This window comes from Heteronotia binoei, chromosome 17 (assembly GCF_032191835.1).
Source record: "Heteronotia binoei isolate CCM8104 ecotype False Entrance Well chromosome 17, APGP_CSIRO_Hbin_v1, whole genome shotgun sequence".
Classification (NCBI taxonomy): Eukaryota; Metazoa; Chordata; class Lepidosauria; order Squamata; family Gekkonidae; genus Heteronotia; species Heteronotia binoei.
The window spans coordinates 40,477,429-40,496,467 of NC_083239.1; the positions used below are offsets into that span (position 1 = coordinate 40,477,429).

Consider the following 19,039-nt stretch of genomic DNA (forward strand, 5'->3'; position numbering starts at 1 on the left):
TGGTGTTGTGCAACAAGTCCATCAGTGGGTGCTTGCTATTGTGACTGAAGGGATTCTCTGTTTTGAGAGGCAGGTGACCCCAGAATACCAATGCTAGAAGGCAGAGGTGGAATTCTAGCAGGAGTTCCTTTGCATATTAGACCACACCCCTGATGTAGCCAATCCTCCAAGAGCTTACAAGGCTCTTTTTTTTGTAAGCTCTTGGAGGATTGGCTACATCAGGGGTGTGGCCTAATATGCAAAGGAACTCCTGCTAGAATTCCACCCCTGCTAGAAAGTAACACCAGAAGAAGGCCTTGGCCTCTATGTCCCTCTAGGACAGCAAGCTCTTCGCTTTATGAAACAGAATGTTGGTCCAGAAGGACCACTGAGGATAAATCCCAATAGGGCAGCGTAGATATAAGTATGCTGTTGGGAGGGCACCCCCAGTTTCCTGCTGCTTCTCCACAAAGCAATGGAGGAAACAGGCAGTGTTCCAACACCATGACATCACTTCCAGTGCAAAGTTGAAAGTGATCATCAGGGGTCATTTTGTAGAAAAAGAGATGCCAGAGCTCATAGGCACATTTCATTTGCATAACTCATTTGCATATGCCACACACTCCTGACATCACTGGATAGCGTACTAAATCATATCCGCTCAGCATCTACCTTCAAATGCTTCTTGAATTATAATAGTAATAATGAAACCTTACTCCCATCATACCTTTTAAATTACTTTTTCCTATGTGGCCACAGTGGCATGATGAAGGTTTCCATCTGTCTGCTTTATATATTTTATTTATTTCCCCCTTTTTTCTGTGAGGGGGGGATATTAGAAAGTTTGTGAAATCTTAAGAGTTCAGCAAAATTCTCCCAGGCGGTTTGAACAATGGAGCCCAGAAGCAAGTATTGGAGGCTGGAGTATGGAAAAAAAGGGCACAATAGAATTTAGAGCAGGGGTGTCAAACATCTGGCCCAGGGGCCAAATTAGGCCCCCGGAGGGCTCCTATCAGGCCCTTGAGCAACTGGCTGTTGTCTGCTTCTTTCTCCCTCTCTCTTGCTTCCTTCTGTGTAGCAGCTTGCTTTGCAAAACTTGCTCAATCGCACAGGAACTGCAGAGCAAAACCTCTATTTTCTCCATTGGCTGAGGTTCCTCCCTTGGAGAGGACGTGGGGGAGGGAGAGCTTGCTTTGCCACATTCTCTCAATCACCCATCAGAGCTACTGAGTCAAACCTCTCTTCCTTCTATTCCTCCCCCTCCTTATTCTCTGGGGAAAGAAGGAAAGAGCCAGAACTTCCTTTGCCCAGTTCCCTGGATCTTATGGGAGAGCTACAAAGAAAGCACCTTTAAGACCAATAAGTGCTAATGTTTTAAGCATGTTTTAAGTTTAATTGTGTTTGTCTGTGTCCTTTATAAAGTTTATGTCTCTGCTACCTAATCTTAAATAGGTACACACATGGCCCGGCCTGATGAGGTCTCCTTTATGTCAGATTTGGCTCTCATAACAAATGAGTTTGACACCCCTGATTTAGAGGTTCTGGAGCTCTACTCTTGTGAACTCCTGCCCAAGATGAGGCCTGGATATCATCATCAAGCTACATTTTAGGAGAGATACTAGCTCTTCCAGGTTTCTGCTAGAACACTGCCTATTTGCATACCCCCACCCCCAAACCTCCTGCTGGTTTTCAGTGTTGGCCTGGGAGCCCTAGCTGCATGGGACCTTGGTTCTAAGAAAACCCAGATGGCTCATTATGGGCCTGTACAGATGCATGGTTTAATCAGTTGTCACTGCTGTTTCCTACCGGATTAAAAATGGCTGATCAGACAGCAACATCTACCTGATGTCAGCCATAGCTCTGGCAGAGGTTGTCCTTGAAAGGGCAGCTGCTGGGAGAGCCCTCTCCAGCCCCACCCACCTCACAGGGTGTCTGTTGTGGGGGAGGAAGGTAAAGGAGATTGTGAGCCGCTCTGAGACTCTTCGGAGTGGAGGGTGGGATATAAATCCAATATCATCATCATCATCATCATCTTCTTCTTCTTCTTCTTCTTCTTCTTCTTCTTCTTCTTCTTCTTCTTCTTCTTCTTCTTCTTCTTCTTCTTCTTCTTCTTCTTCTTCTTCTTCTTCTTCTTCTTCTTCTTCTTCTTCTTCTTCTTCTTCTTCTTCTTCTTCTTCTTCTTCTTTTCCCGGTAGTCAATCATTGTCGCCCCACCCCAATCCTTCTCCAAACTGGATTATTTCGTTACCTGCTCCTTTGTGGTGCTTTTTGAGTTGTCCGGTTTCACCTCGTAGTTTTCTCTGTCTGGATAGTTCTGCTGCAATATTAACCAACTTCCGGATGTCTGAAGGCTGTCCCAGAGCAAAAGGAGCCTCAGACCTCCGGTTTACGGTCACCTTTTTTTTTTTTTACTACTTAGCGATATGAGCATAACCGCATAACCACATAATGTTTTCTGACCTATGCGCATGTGCATATACGCATAATAGTGGGGGAAACAACAACAACAAAAGAACTTCATGGTGCCGTCATGTGGATGGCAGAAGACGGTTTTACCGCGGAGTGATTCGAATTGCAGTATGGCAGCCTGATCAACAATATCCAGAACAAAGATATTCAGAACAGAACCAGGTCAGTTTATTGATTTATTTTTCGCTTTTATATCCCGCCCTCCCTGCCGAAGCAGGCTCAGGGCGGCTAACAACATCATTAAATATCCACAATAAAACAATAACGCAATAAAAACAATTACAGTAAGATCAATTAAAATTAACGATTACACTTTCAATATTGAACAGATTTTAAAAACAGTTTTGGTGCTAAGTTCCATACCCTGATGTTAAGAAGCTCTGTACTTTAGTTGAAGGCCATTTGAAAAAGTGTTTTACAAGCCTTGTGGAATTGGGCAAGGTCCCACAAGGCTCTAACATCATCAGGGAGTTGGTTCCACCAATGGGGGGCAGCAATAGAGAAGGCTCGTTCTCTGGTAGCCTTCAATCTCGCCTCCCTCGGCCCAGGGATTTCTAATAGATTTTGTGATCCAGATCTCAGTACCCTCTGGGGAATATGTGGGGAGAGACGGTCCCTAAGGTAGACAGGACCTCGGCCATATAGGGCTTTAAAGATAATAACCAGCACCTTGTAGCGAATCTGGAATACTATTGGCAACAAGTACAGTCTCTGCAGCCCCGGCTGCACATGATCCCGAATAGAGAGACCCAGTAACAGCCTGGCTGCAGCATTCTGCACCAGCTGCAGCTTCTGGATTCGAGACATGGGCAGCCCCATGTAGAGGGCATTACAGTAGTCTAGTCTTGAGGTGACCGTAGCATGAATCACTGCTGCTAAGTCGCTGTGCTCTAGGAAGGGTGCCAGCTGTCATGCCCACCTAAGATGGAAAAAGGCGGATCTCGCAGTGGCTGCTATCTGGGCCTCCATAGACAATGTGGGCTCCAATAGCACCCCCAAGCTCTTGACTTTAGGCGCCAATATCAGTGGCGCTCCATCAAAGGCTGGTAAAGGGATTTCCCTTTCCAGGCCACTACGACTCAGGCAAAGGACTTCTGTTTTCGTTGGGTTCAGCTTCAGATGACTCAGCCTGAGCCACCCCGCCACGGCTTGTAACACCGAGGCCAGTTTTTCTGGCGTGGAGGCAGGCTGGCCATCCATCAGCAGATAAAGCTGAGTTTCATCTGCATACTGATGGCAACCCAGCCCGAATCTCCTGACAATCTGGGCAAGGGTGCGCATGTAGATATTAAATAGCATCAAGGAAAGCACCGCCCCCTGAGGCACCCCACAATTAAGCGGATGCCTCTGGGACAATCATCCCCCGATTACCACCCTTTGTCCCCGATCACAGAGAAAGGAGGAAAGCCATTGTAAGGTTAACCCCTGAATCCTCGCATTGGTGAGGCGGAGAACCAGCAACTGATGGTCGACCATGTTGAACACTGCTGACAGGTCCAACAACAACAGCACTGCTGACCCGCCTCGATCCAGTTGTCACTGGAGATCATCTACTAAGGCGACCAGCACCGTCTCCATCCCATGGCCTGGGCGAAAGCCGGACTGGTGTGGGTCTAGGTCGAAAGCATCTTCCAGGAAGCTCTGCAACTGTAACACTACTGCCCTCTCGATAATTTTACCCCAAAAGGGTAAATTTGAGACCGGCCGATAATGTGCCAATTCGGCCGGGTCTAATTTTGGCTTTTTCAAGAGGGGATGGACTATCGCCTCTTTAAGAGGTGTTGGAAAAAGCCCATCCGAGAGGGACCTATTTACAATATCCCATACAGGATATTGAAGCTCCATCTGGCAAGCTTTAATCAGCCAGGATGGGCAAGGGTCCAAATCGCATGTTGTTGGGCGTACAGTTGTGAGGATTCTGTCAACTTCCTCCAAGCTGAGTGTTGCAAAACTGTCTAAAACCGACCCTGAAAACAGGCACGGAGGCTCGAGTTCACTTACTGTTTCAATTGTGGCAGGGAGGTCACGGTGGAGCAACGAGACTTTATCCGTGAAAAATGCTGCAAAAGCCTCACAGCCTATTTCCAATTTCCTATAGTTTGGTCTGCCTTGTGGCAGAGTTGTAAGAGTCCGAATGATACTAAATAAATGTGCTGGGTGTGAATTTGCGGATGCAATCTTGGCCGCAAAGTAAGTTTTCTTTGTGGCCTTTACTGCCATCTCATATACTCTCTATAAGATGCTCTGGTTGCTTCATCGCGAGTCCGCCGCCATCGCCTCTCTAGTCGTCTGAGCCTCCGTTTCATCGATCGTAAATCCGCATTATACCACAGCGCCATCTTTTCACGGGGGTGCAGAGGACAACGAGGAGCGATCTCATCAATGGCCATGGTGAGCTGATTTTGCCATAGCTCAACCATGTCATCGAGTGAGTCGCCAGGGGGCCAGGGACCCCTCAGTTCCCTCTGGAACTGTAGTGGGTCCATTAGGTTCCTTGGGCGAGCTAAAATACGCTCGTCGCCTAGACAGGTTTGGGGTGGCACATCCATGCGGGCCTTCAGGGCATAGTGGTCCGACCATGGCACCACATCAGCAGTAATTCAGGACACTGTAACCCCCGACGCAAAGATCAAATCCAGCATGGACTCAACACACTGTGTGAACAGAGCCAAGTGTGATTGTATTATCTCCTCTCTGACATTTTGTATCCGGGTTCCAAATAAGGACAATTGCAATCCCAGTGGTTGAAATAGAGTTCACCCTCTGAAGCTGCCGCTTCTTCCAGGGGATCTTATCCCTGTGGTCTGGAGACCAGCTGTATTTGTAGGGCTCTTCAACCCCCTCCCCCAAAGGCAACTCTAGATGGCCCCTCCCATCTGGCTCATTCAAGAGTTCTGAGGCAATTAAGTGGATGGGGGAACTGGAGTGACAGGCCTATTTCTGGAAGTTTCTATGTGTTTTACATTGCTGTACCTCCAGTTTGTTTTCCTGCACATTAAAACTTTAAAACTGATATGTGCTGGAAGACAAACTCTGTAAATTGTCCATAAGAACATAAGAGAAGCCATGTTGGATCAGGCCAACGGCCCATCAAGTCCAACACTCTGTGTCACACCGTGGCAAAAAATTTTATATACACACATACACTGTGACTAATAGCCACTGATGGACCTGTGCTCCATATTTTTATCTAAACCCCTCTTGAAGGTGGCTATACTTGTGGCCGCCACCACCTCCTGTGGCAGTGAATTCCACATGTTAATCACCCTTTGGGTGAAGAAGTACTTCCTTTTATCCGTTTTAACCTGTCTGCTCAGCAATTTCATCGAATGCCCACGAGTTCTTGTATTGTGAGAAAGGGAGAAAAGTACTTCTTTCTCTACTTTCTCCATCCCATGCATTATCTTGTAAACCTCTATCATGTCACCCCGCAGTCGACGCTTCCACAGTCAAGTACATTCATGAATCCTGACCAGCCTGGCCAACACTTTCCTTCATCAAATGGTGGATGAACCTATGAGGGAATCATAAGAACATAAGAGAAGCCACGTTGGATCAGGCCAATGGCCCATCCAGTCCAACACTCACATCGATTTCGCACACAGCTTACCCCACGGTCACGTTCCTCTTCTCTGCGCAGCGTCTGTCGGATTTCCCACTATCTGCGCTGGAGTTACAGGAAGTGCTGCAGCTTTCGCGTAGCAAACGTAAACTGGGTTTTAGTGGTTTATGTTTGCTACGCGAAAACTGCCACACTTCATGTAACTCTGGCGCAGATAGTGGGAAGTCCGACGGACACTGCGCAGAGAAGAGGAACATGACCGCAAGGTAAGCTGTGTGCGAAATTGGTATCAGTGTCACGCAGTGGCCAAAAAACCAAGTGCCAACAGGAGGTCCACCAGTGGGGCTAGAAGCCCTCCCACTGTGCCTCCTCAAGCACCAAGAATACAGAGCATCACTGCCCCAGACAGAGAGTTCCAACAATAAACTGTGGCTAATAGCCACTGATGGACCTCTGCTCCATCTGCTTATCCAATCCCCTCCTGAAGCTGTCTATGCTTGTAGCTGCCACCACCTCCTGTGGCAGTGATCAGCCATACTCAACTTAATATTGACCAGGAGTGACCAAACTGTGGCTCGGAAGCCACATGTGGCTCTTTCATTCATATTGTATTGCTCTTGAAGCCCCCACCCCCCATTGGCTGGCTTGGAGAAGGCATTTCTCTCTTTAAATCACTTCTCCAAGCCAAGCCAGCAACTTGGAGAATGCATTTAAAGTTAAAGTTGCTTTTTTCCCACCTCTTCTTCCCTTCTCTTTCCTTCCTGCCTGCCTGCCCTCAAACATTTGATGTTCATGTCTTGTATCCAGGGGTCGTTTTGTAGAAAAACAGGTGGTGGAGGTCATCCAGGGATTGTTACGCAGCTACACCTACTATTCAATGGACAAGGTGGGGAGGAGGAGGGGAAACCCTCAGAAAGGTTCAGGAGCTGCACTCCTGTGAGCTCCTGCTGAATCCGAGGCCTGCTTGTGTCTCTCTCAAACATCTGACTTTTTCCCGATGTGGCTCTTATGTAAAGCAAGTTTGTCCACCCTTGATCTTGACCAACGGGCAAGAGATGGTAGATGGAGTGAAGGTGGTGAGGACCTTACGGAAGTGACCATGCCCTGCTAGAGTTCCTTTTCCTGTGGGGGGACCAAGGAAGTCCATAGCCATAAGTTTATGCCAGGTTTCAGTAGGTCAGACTTTAGTAAACTCGGAGGCATGATGAGAATCATTCCATGACGGGAAGGGAAAAGAGCAAAGCGAAGGGTGGGCTCTCCTAAAACAAGCCATTGCTATTCCAACAAGAAGCAAACATGGTAGAGGATCCAGGAAGCCCTTATGGATAAAGAGAAAACTCCAATGATGTGCTAAGGGTGAAAAGGGGAATGCTCAAGAAATGGAGGCAAGGGCATACCTCTTATATTCCAGTTAATTATTTCACACAAAAAAAAACAGGGGAGGGAGCCTGGCCCTTTAATGGCCTTGGAAAGTTTGGTAGGAAAGACGGGCCCTAATTGAATGGAGGCACGCTCACTGCATCTTTGATTTGGAGGGAGGAAGAAACACGATTCACGGAAGAACTGAAAGGTATGTTCAGTTGCCAAGTTCAAGTTGTGTCTTTGAAGAGCTTTCCAAGTTACTTACGATAATTATGCTGTCAGCACAGGGCGGAAAATAAGCCTTCAAAGCAAGTCTTTAGCAGGGATCCCAAGTACTTGGGTCCACTCAACTGATTCTTGCAAGAAGCAGTGGGTGCTTTTGAGGAATAATCCCTTGGACCAGGGGTTGCCAAACTGTGGCTTGGGAGCCACATGTGGCTCTTCCACACATATTGTGCGGCTCTTGAAGCCCCCGCTGCCCCGTTGGCCAGCTTGGAGAAGGCATTTCTCTCTTTAAATCACTTCACCAAGTCAAGCCAGCCGGTGGCTTGGAGAATGCATTTAAAATTAAAGTTGCTTTCTTTCCACCCTTTCTCCATCTCTCATTTATTTGCCTGCTTGCCTCCCTTTCTTGTGGCTCTCAAACATCTGACATTCATGTCTTGCGGCTCTCAAACATCTAACATTTATTCGATGTGGCTCTTACATCAAGCAAGTTTGGCCAGCCCTGCCCTGTAGTCTGCATCACAAAGGGCAGATTTTTCCACCACCTGCTCTGAGCGGCAGCCCCTGCAATTAATTTTTCTCCTGCCTGAGGAATTCAGGGGCAGCAAACAGAGTTACCAACAAGTCTTCCAGCAGAGCTTCTGAACCCTTGTAGCACAATCCTAAACAGGGTCCCATCCTTTTAAGGTAGGGTTGGCAGGTCCCCTCTAGCAGGCATGGGGGGGGGGGTGTAGTTAGGGTTGCCAAGTTCAATTCAAGAAGTATCTGGGGTCTGTGTGGGTGGAGCCAGGAGACATTGGGGGGTGGAGCCAGGAGGAAGGGTGTGACAAACACAATTTAACTCCAAAGGGAGTTCTGGCCATCACATTTAAAGGGACCACACACCTTTTAAATGCCTTCCTTCCACTGGAAATAATGAAGGCTAGGGGCACCTTCTTTTGGGGCTCATAGAATTGGGGCCCCTGATCCAATCTTTTTGAAACTTGGAAGGTGGTTTGAGCAGAGGCATTGGATGCTATGCTGTAAATTTGGTGCTTCTACCTCAAAAAACACCCCCCAGAGTCCCACATACCCCCGGATCAATTCTCCATTATAACCTATAGGAATTGATCTCCATAAGGAATAATCCTTGGTAGGATTACTAGTTTCAGGGTGGGAAACTCCTGGAAATTTGGGAATGGAGCCTGAGGAAGACAGGGACTTCAGTGGAGCACAATGCCATAGACTCTAGGGGTGGCCCATGGTAGCTCTCCAGATGTTTTTTGTCTACAACTCCCATCAGACCCAGCCAGCATGGCTGATGGCTGGGGCTGGTGGGAGTTGTAGGCAAAAACATCTGGAGAGCTACCGTTGGCCACCCTTGCCATAGACTCCACTCTCCAAAGCAACCATCTTCTCCAGGCTCTGTTTACAGCTGTTCTGTAGCTTACAAACTCTTTTCTATTACAGACATTCTTCTAGCTATATCATATGAATATAATTTTGTGGCTAACAAAGACTCCGATACAATTGCTGTGTCCCCCCACTCTCCACTATGGAACCCCTGCGGATCGTTGCCTGCTTCTCCTCCTTCCTGAGCCTCTTGTTCCTCATGCTTGCCCTGGCTTCAGACTACTGGATTGTGAATTCAGACCAAAGTGCCCACGCAGGATTGTGGCAAACGTGCGATCATAATATTTGTATGTCATATGGGATGCAGGTGCCAGGTAAGGTAAGATCTTCTGTCCTGGGACGGGACACCTACGGATGTGTTAGATCCAGGGGTGGGTTTCTAGCAGGAGCTCCTTTGCATATGAGGCCGCACTCCCCTGATGTAGCCAATCCTCCAAGAGCTTACAAAAAAAGAGTCTTGTAAGCTCTTGGAGGATTGGCTACATCAGGGGTGTGTGGCCTAATATGGAAAAGAGCTCCTGCTAGAATTCCACTGCTGGGTAGTACAACAAAGTGTCAATCAGTCCTTCTGTTGTTGGGATTAAATGCGTGTGTGTGTTGCCAGGGGAGGGGGGTTGTATGATAGCAGATTTCTGCAGTAATTCACATGAAGACATGAAGCTGCCTTATCCTGAATCAGACCTTTGGTCTGTCGAAGTCAGTATTGTCTACTTAGACTGGCAGCAGCTCTCCAGGGTCTCAGGCTGAGCTCTTTCACATCACCTCCTGCCTGGTTCTTTTTAGCTGGAGATGCCGGGGATTGGATTTAGGACCTTCTACATGCCAAGCAGATGCTCTACCACTGAGCCATGGTCCCACCCAATTCCTATTCTTCCTTGACTATACAACGCTATAAAAAGCAATACTACTGCCACTGTCTTTACATCTGGATTATGTAATGTAATGTAATGTGAAATTTTATTTGTATCCCGCCCTCCCCCACCGAAGCAGGCTCAGGGCGGCTAACAACATTTAAGGTGAACAACACAATAATAAAACAATAAATTCATATTTATTGCTGCTGCAGATGCACTATCCAGCGTGTTACCAAAAAACAACACAAATAAAAATGTAGATGTGATCAGGGGTAGTTTAGTAGAAAAATAGGTGGTGGAGCGCATTAGCATAACTCATTAGCATATGCCTCCCCTCCCCCAGCCAAAAGCAAGAGAGCCCCGGGCAAGTGAGGCCTGCTTGGTCTGGCTAGAGGTCCAGCCAGCCCAAGCAGGCCTCACTCTACAGAGGCTCTCCTGAGCTGCTGCTTCCCCCCAGTCAAAAGGCCAGCAAGCCACCTGCTACCCACAATCACATAAAAAGTGGAGAAAGGGTGGTGCGGGCTTCTCCAGGGGTTAATGAGGGCTGCTGGGGGTGTGGCAAAGCCCCTGGTGGCTGGCTGGCTGGCTGCTCTCCAATCCAGGGATTGTTATGCAGCTGCACCTCCTATTCATTGGACAAGGTAGGGGGGGAGGAAGAGGGGGAGCCATCGGAAAGGTTCAGGAGCTATGCTCCTGTGAGCTCCTGCTGAATTTGAGGCCTGGATGTAATCATACACGTTCATATTAAGTTTGCTTTTAAAACTGTGTTTCATTAATGCTCATTTGATTCCCCTCCCCCGCCCCTTCTTTCTACTTGCAGGTTTTTTCCACGCCACCCGAGCATTCTTGTTAATGGGGAAGGTGGCCGGCATTGTTTCATTCTTGGGTCTTTTTGCCTCATTTTTCCACAGCCACATTGGCTCTATTTCCATAAAGTGTCTTGCTGTGTTGGCCAGTTTTGTGGCAGGTATTGTTGTTTAATTGGCAAGAAATGTTGGGATTCCCACAGTTTCATTCTTTGCGCTGGTTTGCTACACCTTTATGATTTTTTAAAATGTATTTCATTTCTTACCTATTGAATGATTACTTCATTTATACACCACCTTTTCTCCAACTGGAACCAAAAGCAGTCCTTCATGTTATCTTTTCAAAAACCTTATGAGGTAGGTCAGGGCTTATTTTTTTTTGGTAGAAGAGGCCCAGCAGGAACTCATTTGCATATTAGGTCACACCCCCTTGATGCCAAGCCAGACGGAACTGCGTTCCTCGGTGTTCCTGCTCCCCTCAAAAGCCCTGAGGTAGGTTAAGCTGAGACTGTGTGATTGACCCAAGATCACATTATTGGGATATTTGGTTCCTGTCACAGAGTTTTTCCCAGTCATAGAAGCACAATGGCAAATAAGGGTCCAAACTTGGGTTTCCCAGATCGAAGACCAATGCTTTAACCAATATGCTCCAGGGATAGGGAACAGTGGGTCTCCAGATGTTTTTTGCCTACAACTCCCATCAGCCCCAGCCAGCATGGCCAATGGCTGGGGCTGATGGGAGCTGTAGGCAAAAAACATCTGGAGAGCCACTGTTCCCTACCCCTGTAGCTAGACTGTCTCTTTTTCCTTCTCTCTCCAGTGGGGAACCAAACTAGTTGATCACATAGTTCTCTCCTCTGGATTTGGGTTTGGCTGGCTAGTCCTGAGATATTTGGTATGGTTTGTCTTCTCCATAGTTGCTGAGGTCCATCCATTTTAGGGTTGCAAGACTCCCCCTTTGAGTTGGGAGGGCGGTCCCCTGCTCTCAGGTTCCACCTGCCAATCAGCTGGCCAGCAAGGGGGAACACATCCTGAAAAAAAAGGGAGATCCCCCTGATGTCACCATCGTTTCACACAGGGCTATTTTGTAGAAAAAGCTCAGCAAGAACTCATTAGCATATTAGGCCACACCCCCTAACGCCAAGCCAGCCAGAACTATGTTCCTGTGCATTCCTGCTCAAAAACACCCCTGGACACATCGCTATATGTCAGCTGGGCCTACCTGCTACTTAGGGTTGCCAAGTCCAATTTAAGAAATATCTGGGGACTTTGGGGGTGGAGCCAGGAGACTTTGGGGGTGGAACCAGGAGACATTAGGGGTGGGCCAAGATCAAGGGTGTGACAAGCATAATTGAACTCCCAAGGGAGTTCTGGCCCTCACATTTAAAGGGACGGCACGCCTTTTCAATGCCTTCCTTCCATAGGAAATAATGAAGGATAGGGGCACCTTCTTTTGGGGCTCATAGAATTGGATCCCCTGATCCAATCTTTTTGAAACTTGGGGGATATTTTGGGGAGAGGCAATAGATGTTATACTGAAAATTTGGTGCCTCTACCTCAAAAAATAGCCCCTCCTGAGCCCCAGATACCTGCGGATCAATTCTCCATGATTTTCTATGGGAATAAATCTCCCTAAGGAATAATAGAGTTCCCAGCAGACATTTCCCTCCCCTCCCCCTGCTTTCTGATGACCCTGAAGTGGGGGGAGAGCCTCCAAACCTGGGGATCCCCTGCCCCCACCTGGGGATTGGCAACCCTACTGCTACTCTCAGTAACTCCCCTCCCATCCTCTACCAGTTGCGAGGAAGGAGATGGCAACCTTAATCCATTTTGCTAAAAACCTATGGCATCTGAAACAGGACTACCAGCTCCTCTGCGTGGTTAGGCAAGTACAAGAGCAACGTAGGAACTGGGGGTTCGTAAGGGATAACTCCTTTTTCGTGTGTGTTCCCAGGTGTTTGCTCCATGATTGCCATGTCCACATTCACAGGAGTGTACAATCATCATTTCCCAGGCTTTGGGATCCAGTTTGGATGGTCCTTTGGTCTTGGCTGGGCCACGTTCCTGCTTTTTCTTATAACTGGTGAGTATATATCCTGATAATTAGAACTGATCATCGTCTCATTTACCCTTCTCAGAATTATTTTTAATGAGCATCTGCAGGGCTTTTTTTGTAGCAGGAACTCATCTGCGTATTAGGCCACACACCCCTGATGTGGCCAATCCTCCAAGAGCTTATAGGGCTCTTAGTACGGGGCCTGCTGTAAGCTCCAGGAGGATTGGCTACAGTGATGGGGCGTGGCCTAATATGTTCCTGCTACAATAAAAGCCTTGAGAATTTGTGTGTGTGTGCATGCATACCATGGAAGGACTCTGGGGTTTGGTTGAGCAATGAGATCCTTCAGAGGTCCAGAATGTTTCTTGAAACACTCCCTTCGATTTCACCTTTTACCCTGATGGTGTTTCTTTTCACCCTTGACAGGTGGGCTTGCTTTGAGAGAGCGTCTGGTGTTTAATAGGAAGTGCTGGACTCTCAGGATTGGATGAGAAGAGAAATCCACCAGTGGATTGGCTACAGGGCTTTTTTTGTAGCAGGAACTCCTTTGCATATTAGGCCACACCTCCCTGATGTAGCCAATCCTCTTGGAGCTTACAGTAGGCCCTGTAGGAAGAGCCCTGTAAGCTTCTTGGAGGATTGGCTACATCAGGGGCGTGTGGCCTAATATGCAAAGGAGTTCCTGCTACAAAAAGAGCCTTGCTTCTGGTGATGTGTTGTCGGCCTACTTCATCTTCTGCCTTGATAATTTTTCTGTTCTCCCCTGACAGGTGGGCTTGCTTACAAGACAGTCTCTAGCGCAACATAGAGATGAACTACAATTTTGGGATGGTGCTGGGTTCTCAACTGCTTAGTACAGAATTCGGATCCAGGGAACTCCTTGTGGAAGAAATGAGGAAGGCAGCCCCCTCACTTTTTAAGGAAAGAAAAAAACAAACTTCTCCGCTGCGCGTTGCCTGCTTTTGCGTGAAGAAATTATTTTTTTGATAATTTTCTCTGTCCAAAATGTGCATTTTAAATAAATAAATAAATACCTAACCATTTTGCAACAGTGTCGTGCAAAAGGTCCATCAATGGGAACTAGCTATGGTGACTAAAGGGATTATTCATTTTGAGAGGCATGAAATGTCTGAATACCAGAACTAGGAGGTAACACCAGAAGGAGGCCTTGGTTTTGTTGGGGGAACTGCAATTTTTTTCATGGTTTTCTTGCTCCTGTTGTTTTTCTTGAAAGGCTATGTTAGGCTTCCCAATCCCCAGGTCCCAGTGGGGGATCCCCCGGTTTTACAGGCTTCCCCTCTCCCCCAGCCAGCTGGCTGGCGGGGGAAGCCCCACCCCCACAGCCATTATGCACCTCCATGAACAATTCCCATAAGGAATGATGGGGAATTGATCCGCGGGTATCGGGGGCTCTGGGGGGGGGGGCTGTTTTTTGAGGTAGAGGTGCCAAATTTTCAGTATAGCATCTAGTACCTCTTCCCAAAATGCCTCCCAAGTTTCAAAAGTATTGGACCAGGGGGTCCAATTCTACGAGCCCCCAAAGAAGGTGCCCCTATCCTTCATTATTTTCTATGGAAGGAAGGCATTTTAAAAGGTATGCTGTCCCTTTAAATGTGATGGCCAGAACTCCCTTGGAGTTCAATTCTGCTTGTCACACCTGTGCTCCTGGCTCCGCCTCCAAAGTCTCCTGGCTCCACCCCCAAAGTATCCTGGCCCCACCTCCAAAGTCCCCAGATATTTCTTGAATTGCACACCCAGGTTTCATTCACCACAAGATATTGGCTTGCTACTTCTCTGAAAAACAAATTCATTTTCTGTTTCATTTCCTCCTGTGAAACTTAAGCCTCCTATCAAGTAACAAAAAAGGAGGAGATTTTCTGAGAGCCAGGGAACAACTGGTGGCCACTGATCCTCCAGTCTCTTCAAGCAGTCTTTGGTTAACACGGGTAACCCAATCTCTCTTGATATCAAACTTCTGCACAGGCTTTGTGATGTATCAGCAGCTGCTGTTTCTGGAGTTAATATTCCAACCAGCCCTTGAATTCAGCAGGAGCTCACAGGAGCGCAGTTCCTGAAACTTTCTAACGCCTCCTCCTCACCTACCTACTTTCTCCATTAAATAGTAGGTGCAGCTGCATAACAATCCCTGAATTAGGATAGTGGACAGCCAGCCAGCCACCAGGAGCTTTACCACACCCCCAGCAGCCCTCACTAACCCCTGGAGAAGCCTGTGCCAACCTTTCTCAACTTCTTATGTGATTTTGGGTGGCGGGTGACTTGCTAGCCTTTTGACTGTGGGGGAGGGGCAAGGAGAGCCCCAGGCGAGCGAGGCCTGCTTGGGCTGACTGGATCTCTCTGGGGTTCTTTCTTGTGTTGGGTTGCTTTTGGTTGGTGGGAGGTGGCAGCATATGCTAATGAGTTATACTAATAAGCTCCACCACCTGTTTTCCTACAAAATGACCCCTGATTCCAGCTATCATTTTGCAAAAATAACAGGGGGAGTCTGGCCCTTTAATGGGCTTGGATAGTTTGGTAGAAAAGAAGGCACTCATTAAATGGAGGCACACTTGCACATTTGATTTGCAGGAAGCAAGATTCACAGAAGAGCAGAAAGGTATGATCAACTGCAAAGTCAAAGTTGTGTTTTGAAGAGCTTTCCAAGTTATTTGCAATAATTATAAGGTCAGCCCAGAGCAAAAAGTAGGGTTGCCAATCCCCAGGTGGGGGCAGGGGATCCTCTGGTTTGGAGTCCCCTCCCCCACTTCAGGGTTATTAGAAAGCAGGGGTTGGGGGGAAGGAAATGTCTGCTGGGCACTCCATTTGACCCTATGGAGATCAATTCCCATAGGGTATAATGGAGGATTGATCCATGGGTATCATGTGCTCTAGGGAGCTGTTGTTTGAGGTAGAGGCACCAAATTTTCAGTGTAGCATCTGTTGCCTCTCCCCAAAACACCCCCCAAGTTTCAAAAAGATTAGGCCAGGGAGTCCAATTCTATGAGCCCCCAAAGAAGGTGCCCCTATCCTTTATAATTCCAAACTGAGGGAAGGCATTTAAAAGGTGTGCGGTCCCTTTAAATGCGATGGTCAGAACTCCCTTTGGAGTTCAATTGTGCTTGTCGCACCCTTTCTCCTGGCTCCACCCCCAAAGTCTCCCGACTCCACCCCCAAAGTCCGCAGATATTTCCTGAGTCAGACAGACCTTGCAGCCCTATTCCAGATGGAGACTGGAGGGTCTTGTGAAATTATAGCTGATCTGTTCCTTTAACAGAGGCTCAGTGCGTAGAAATGCACAGGTGAAGTTTTCCATGGCACAAAGGTAAATAACATCCAGTTTAGCTCTGTTAAAGGGGCAGGCCATTGTTTCTGCAAACAGTGAGTAGCGTATGGGGCCCTTTTGAATCCAGACCGTTGTGCAGAGACATAGGGGAGAAATGCCTTTCCCTTTGCAGCATTTTCCCATCAGGAAACGGCTCTGCAAGCTGCCATTTTCCCTATTGGGGAACCTTATGCTGCTCACCATTAAATTAAAAAAGTGAAGAAGGGGGGTGTGGAGAGAGAGAGAGCAAATGATGATGTGCTTTTGGAGTGCTAAGAAAGCACGAGCTTGCACCGGGGACTACCTTTACCTTTTTAGATGCCTGTCATGGCAGAGCAATTAAAACATTTTCAATTACAAGTTAATCAGCAAAATCACAGCTGATCTCTGGAGTCCACAGATCAGTTCCCCTGGAGGAAATGGCAGCCTCAGAAGGTGGGCTCTATGGTATACAATAAAATCTTCCCTCTTGAAGCTATATCGATAGAGTGCTTGTCTACTGCTTTATTCTCTTGAAGCTATGTTATACCATAAAGCAGCAGAGTTGCCAAGTTGTCAAGAAATATCTGGGGGTGGGAACTGGTCCCTATGGGTCTCCATAGGGAATAATGGAGTGCCCAGCAGACATTTCCCCCTGTGCTTTCTGATGGCCCTGAAGTGGGGGGAGGGCGTCCAAACTGGGGGATCCCCTGCCCCCACCTGGGGATTGGCAACCCTATTAAAAGCAGGGGTATCAAACTCATTTGCTATGAGGGCTAGATCTGACATAAATGAGACCTTGCTGCTTGAAGGGCACTTGGTGTAATTAATAGACTGATCAAAGCCACCAAGGAATACACTGTCTTTCAGTTTGCAACAATACATTATAAGGATTGTGTACAATACATAATAAACAATACAATAATGATAGAGGCTGGCGGGGCTAAGGCCTTTAAAAGTAACAGAAACCCCAAGGGGCCAAAAAACCCCATCCCCAAATTAATAGATATCAGCCCAAACTTAGAAATAGTCCAACTGAAATTCACAAGGTGGGTGCTCCTAAAGAGTGTAGCTTCAACGCAGCCGCTTTCTTAAAAAGATGTCTCTAGATTTTGATAACATTTCAATTCTTTCTTCAGTTTAACGGCTCAATTATTTAGGAACCCCGTTCTACATTCTCTAATCACAGCATTAAGCTTCGCATTTCAGTGTGAGCATCGGGCTCCTTATAAAATATTTTTGCAAACTGAAAGACAGTGTATTACTTGGTGGCTTTGATCAGTCTATAAATGAGGCCTTGTCTGGCCGGGCCATGTGTGTCATAAAATGTAATGCCAGGTAGTGGAGATATACACTTTATAAAGGACACAGACAAACACAAAGATTTTTTTAAAAGCTTAAAATGAAACATGCTTAAAACATTAGCAATCATTGGTCTCTCCTGTGCAATCCAGGGAACTGGACAAAGGAAGCCCTGGCTCTTTCCTTCTGTTCCCAGGGGACCAGGAGTGGGAGGAGCCTCAGCCAACAGAAAGAAAAGAGGCTTGGCTTGGTAGCTCTGCTGTGCGATTGACAGAGCTTGGCAAAGCAAGCTGTTCCTCCCATCTTCCTCCCCTAGGGAGGAGCCTCGGCCAATGGAGGAAATAGAGCTCTGTAGCTCTTGTGCAAATGAGCAAGCCTGGGAACACATCCTGTGATGCAGAAGGAAGCAAGAGAGAGGGAGAAGGAAGCAGGTGACAACCAGTTGCTTGGGGGCCTGATAGGAACCCTCTGGAAGCTTGATTTGGCCCCCGAGCCACATGTTTGACAACCCTGCCATAAAGGCTAGGAGAGATACAAGTCCTGAACTCCTTCCCCTCCCCAAACTCTTCCTTCGCCAGATCTCCATGAATTACCCCATCCTGTGTTGGAACCCTCTTCTGCATTGGAAGGGGAAAGGAAGGCACATGGAGATTCCCTGCAGTGCAGAAATGCCATACCTATGCACAGGGCTTTTTCTTTGTAGCAAGAACACCTTTACATATTAGGCCACACACCCCTGATATAGCCAATCCTCCTGGAGCTTACAGTAGGCCCTGTATGAAGAGCCCTGTAAGCTCTTGGAGGATTTGCTACACCAAGGGGGCGTGGCCTCATATGCAAAGGAGCTCCTGCTACAAAAAAAAGCCCTGCCTACGCAGAAACAAAACCAGCTGGGGATGTGGTGTATGGAAGGCTAACCAGAAACAATACCCACTGAATGAACTGTAGTCAAATAGAATTAGAAACTGTTCTTTAACTGGAGTTCATTGACCTTTTACAATAATATCAAAATCACAAGCTATTTTCTATTACAGGCATCCATCTAGCTATAGTATATGAACAGAAGCTTGTGGCCGACAAAGCCTAAGATATTCCTGCTGTGCCACCAGACACCTGAGCATCCTCCATATGGAACCCCTGCGGATCGCCGCCTGCTTTTCCTCCTTCGTGAGCCTCTCGCTGCTTATGCTTGCCCTGACTTCCAACTACTGGGTATTGAATTCAGCCAGACACACACACACAGGATTGTGGCAATTGTGTCGTGATGACACTTGTAAATCGCTTGGGATGCGTGTGCCAGGTAAAGTAATATGGAATGTCAAATCTTCCCTGTCCTGGGACAGGATACCTACAGACAGGGCTTTTTTTTGTAGTAGGAACTCCTTTGCATATTAGACCACACCCCCTGATGTAGCCAATCCTCCAAGAGTTTACAGGGATCTTCTTACAGGGCTAGGGTTGCCAAGTTCAATTTGAGAAATATCTGGTGGAGCCAGTAGACATGAGGGTGGAGCCAGGAGAAAGGTTGTGACAGGCATAATTGAATTCCAAAGGATGTTCTGGCCATCACATTTAAAGGTACCGCGCACCTTTTAAATGCCTCCCCTCTATTGGAAATAATGGATAAGGGCACCTTTTTGTGGAGCTCATAGAATCGGACCCCTGGGTCCAATCCTTTTGAAACTTGGTGTGTCTTTAGAGAAGAGGCTCCAGAGGCTATGTTGCAAACATAGT

General features: G+C 47.4%; 1 protein-coding gene across 1 annotated transcript; it reads left to right on the forward strand.

Annotated features, from left to right (window-relative positions):
- The first annotated feature begins 7,359 nt into the window (after nucleotides 1-7,359).
- On the forward strand, nucleotides 7,360-13,754 carry LOC132586081 (protein NKG7-like). Its single transcript, XM_060258024.1, has 5 exons — nucleotides 7,360-7,580; nucleotides 9,047-9,303; nucleotides 10,664-10,810; nucleotides 12,604-12,732; nucleotides 13,476-13,754. The coding sequence occupies exons 2-5, from the start codon at nucleotides 9,132-9,134 to the stop codon at nucleotides 13,511-13,513; spliced, it is 486 nt and encodes a 161-aa protein (XP_060114007.1). The 5' UTR covers nucleotides 7,360-7,580; nucleotides 9,047-9,131; the 3' UTR covers nucleotides 13,514-13,754.
- Nucleotides 13,755-19,039: the final 5,285 nt, after the last annotated feature.

Bases quoted from the DNA above. Each gene is read 5' to 3' on its own strand.
- LOC132586081 (XM_060258024.1), top strand. From the start codon at position 9,132: ATGGAACCCCTGCGGATCGTTGCCTGCTTCTCCTCCTTCCTGAGCCTC. The intron at 10,811-12,603 runs GTATTGTTGTTT...GTGTGTTCCCAG, and splicing joins GTTGGCCAGTTTTGTGGCAG to GTGTTTGCTCCATGATTGCC. The intron at 12,733-13,475 runs GTGAGTATATAT...CTCCCCTGACAG, and splicing joins CCTGCTTTTTCTTATAACTG to GTGGGCTTGCTTACAAGACA.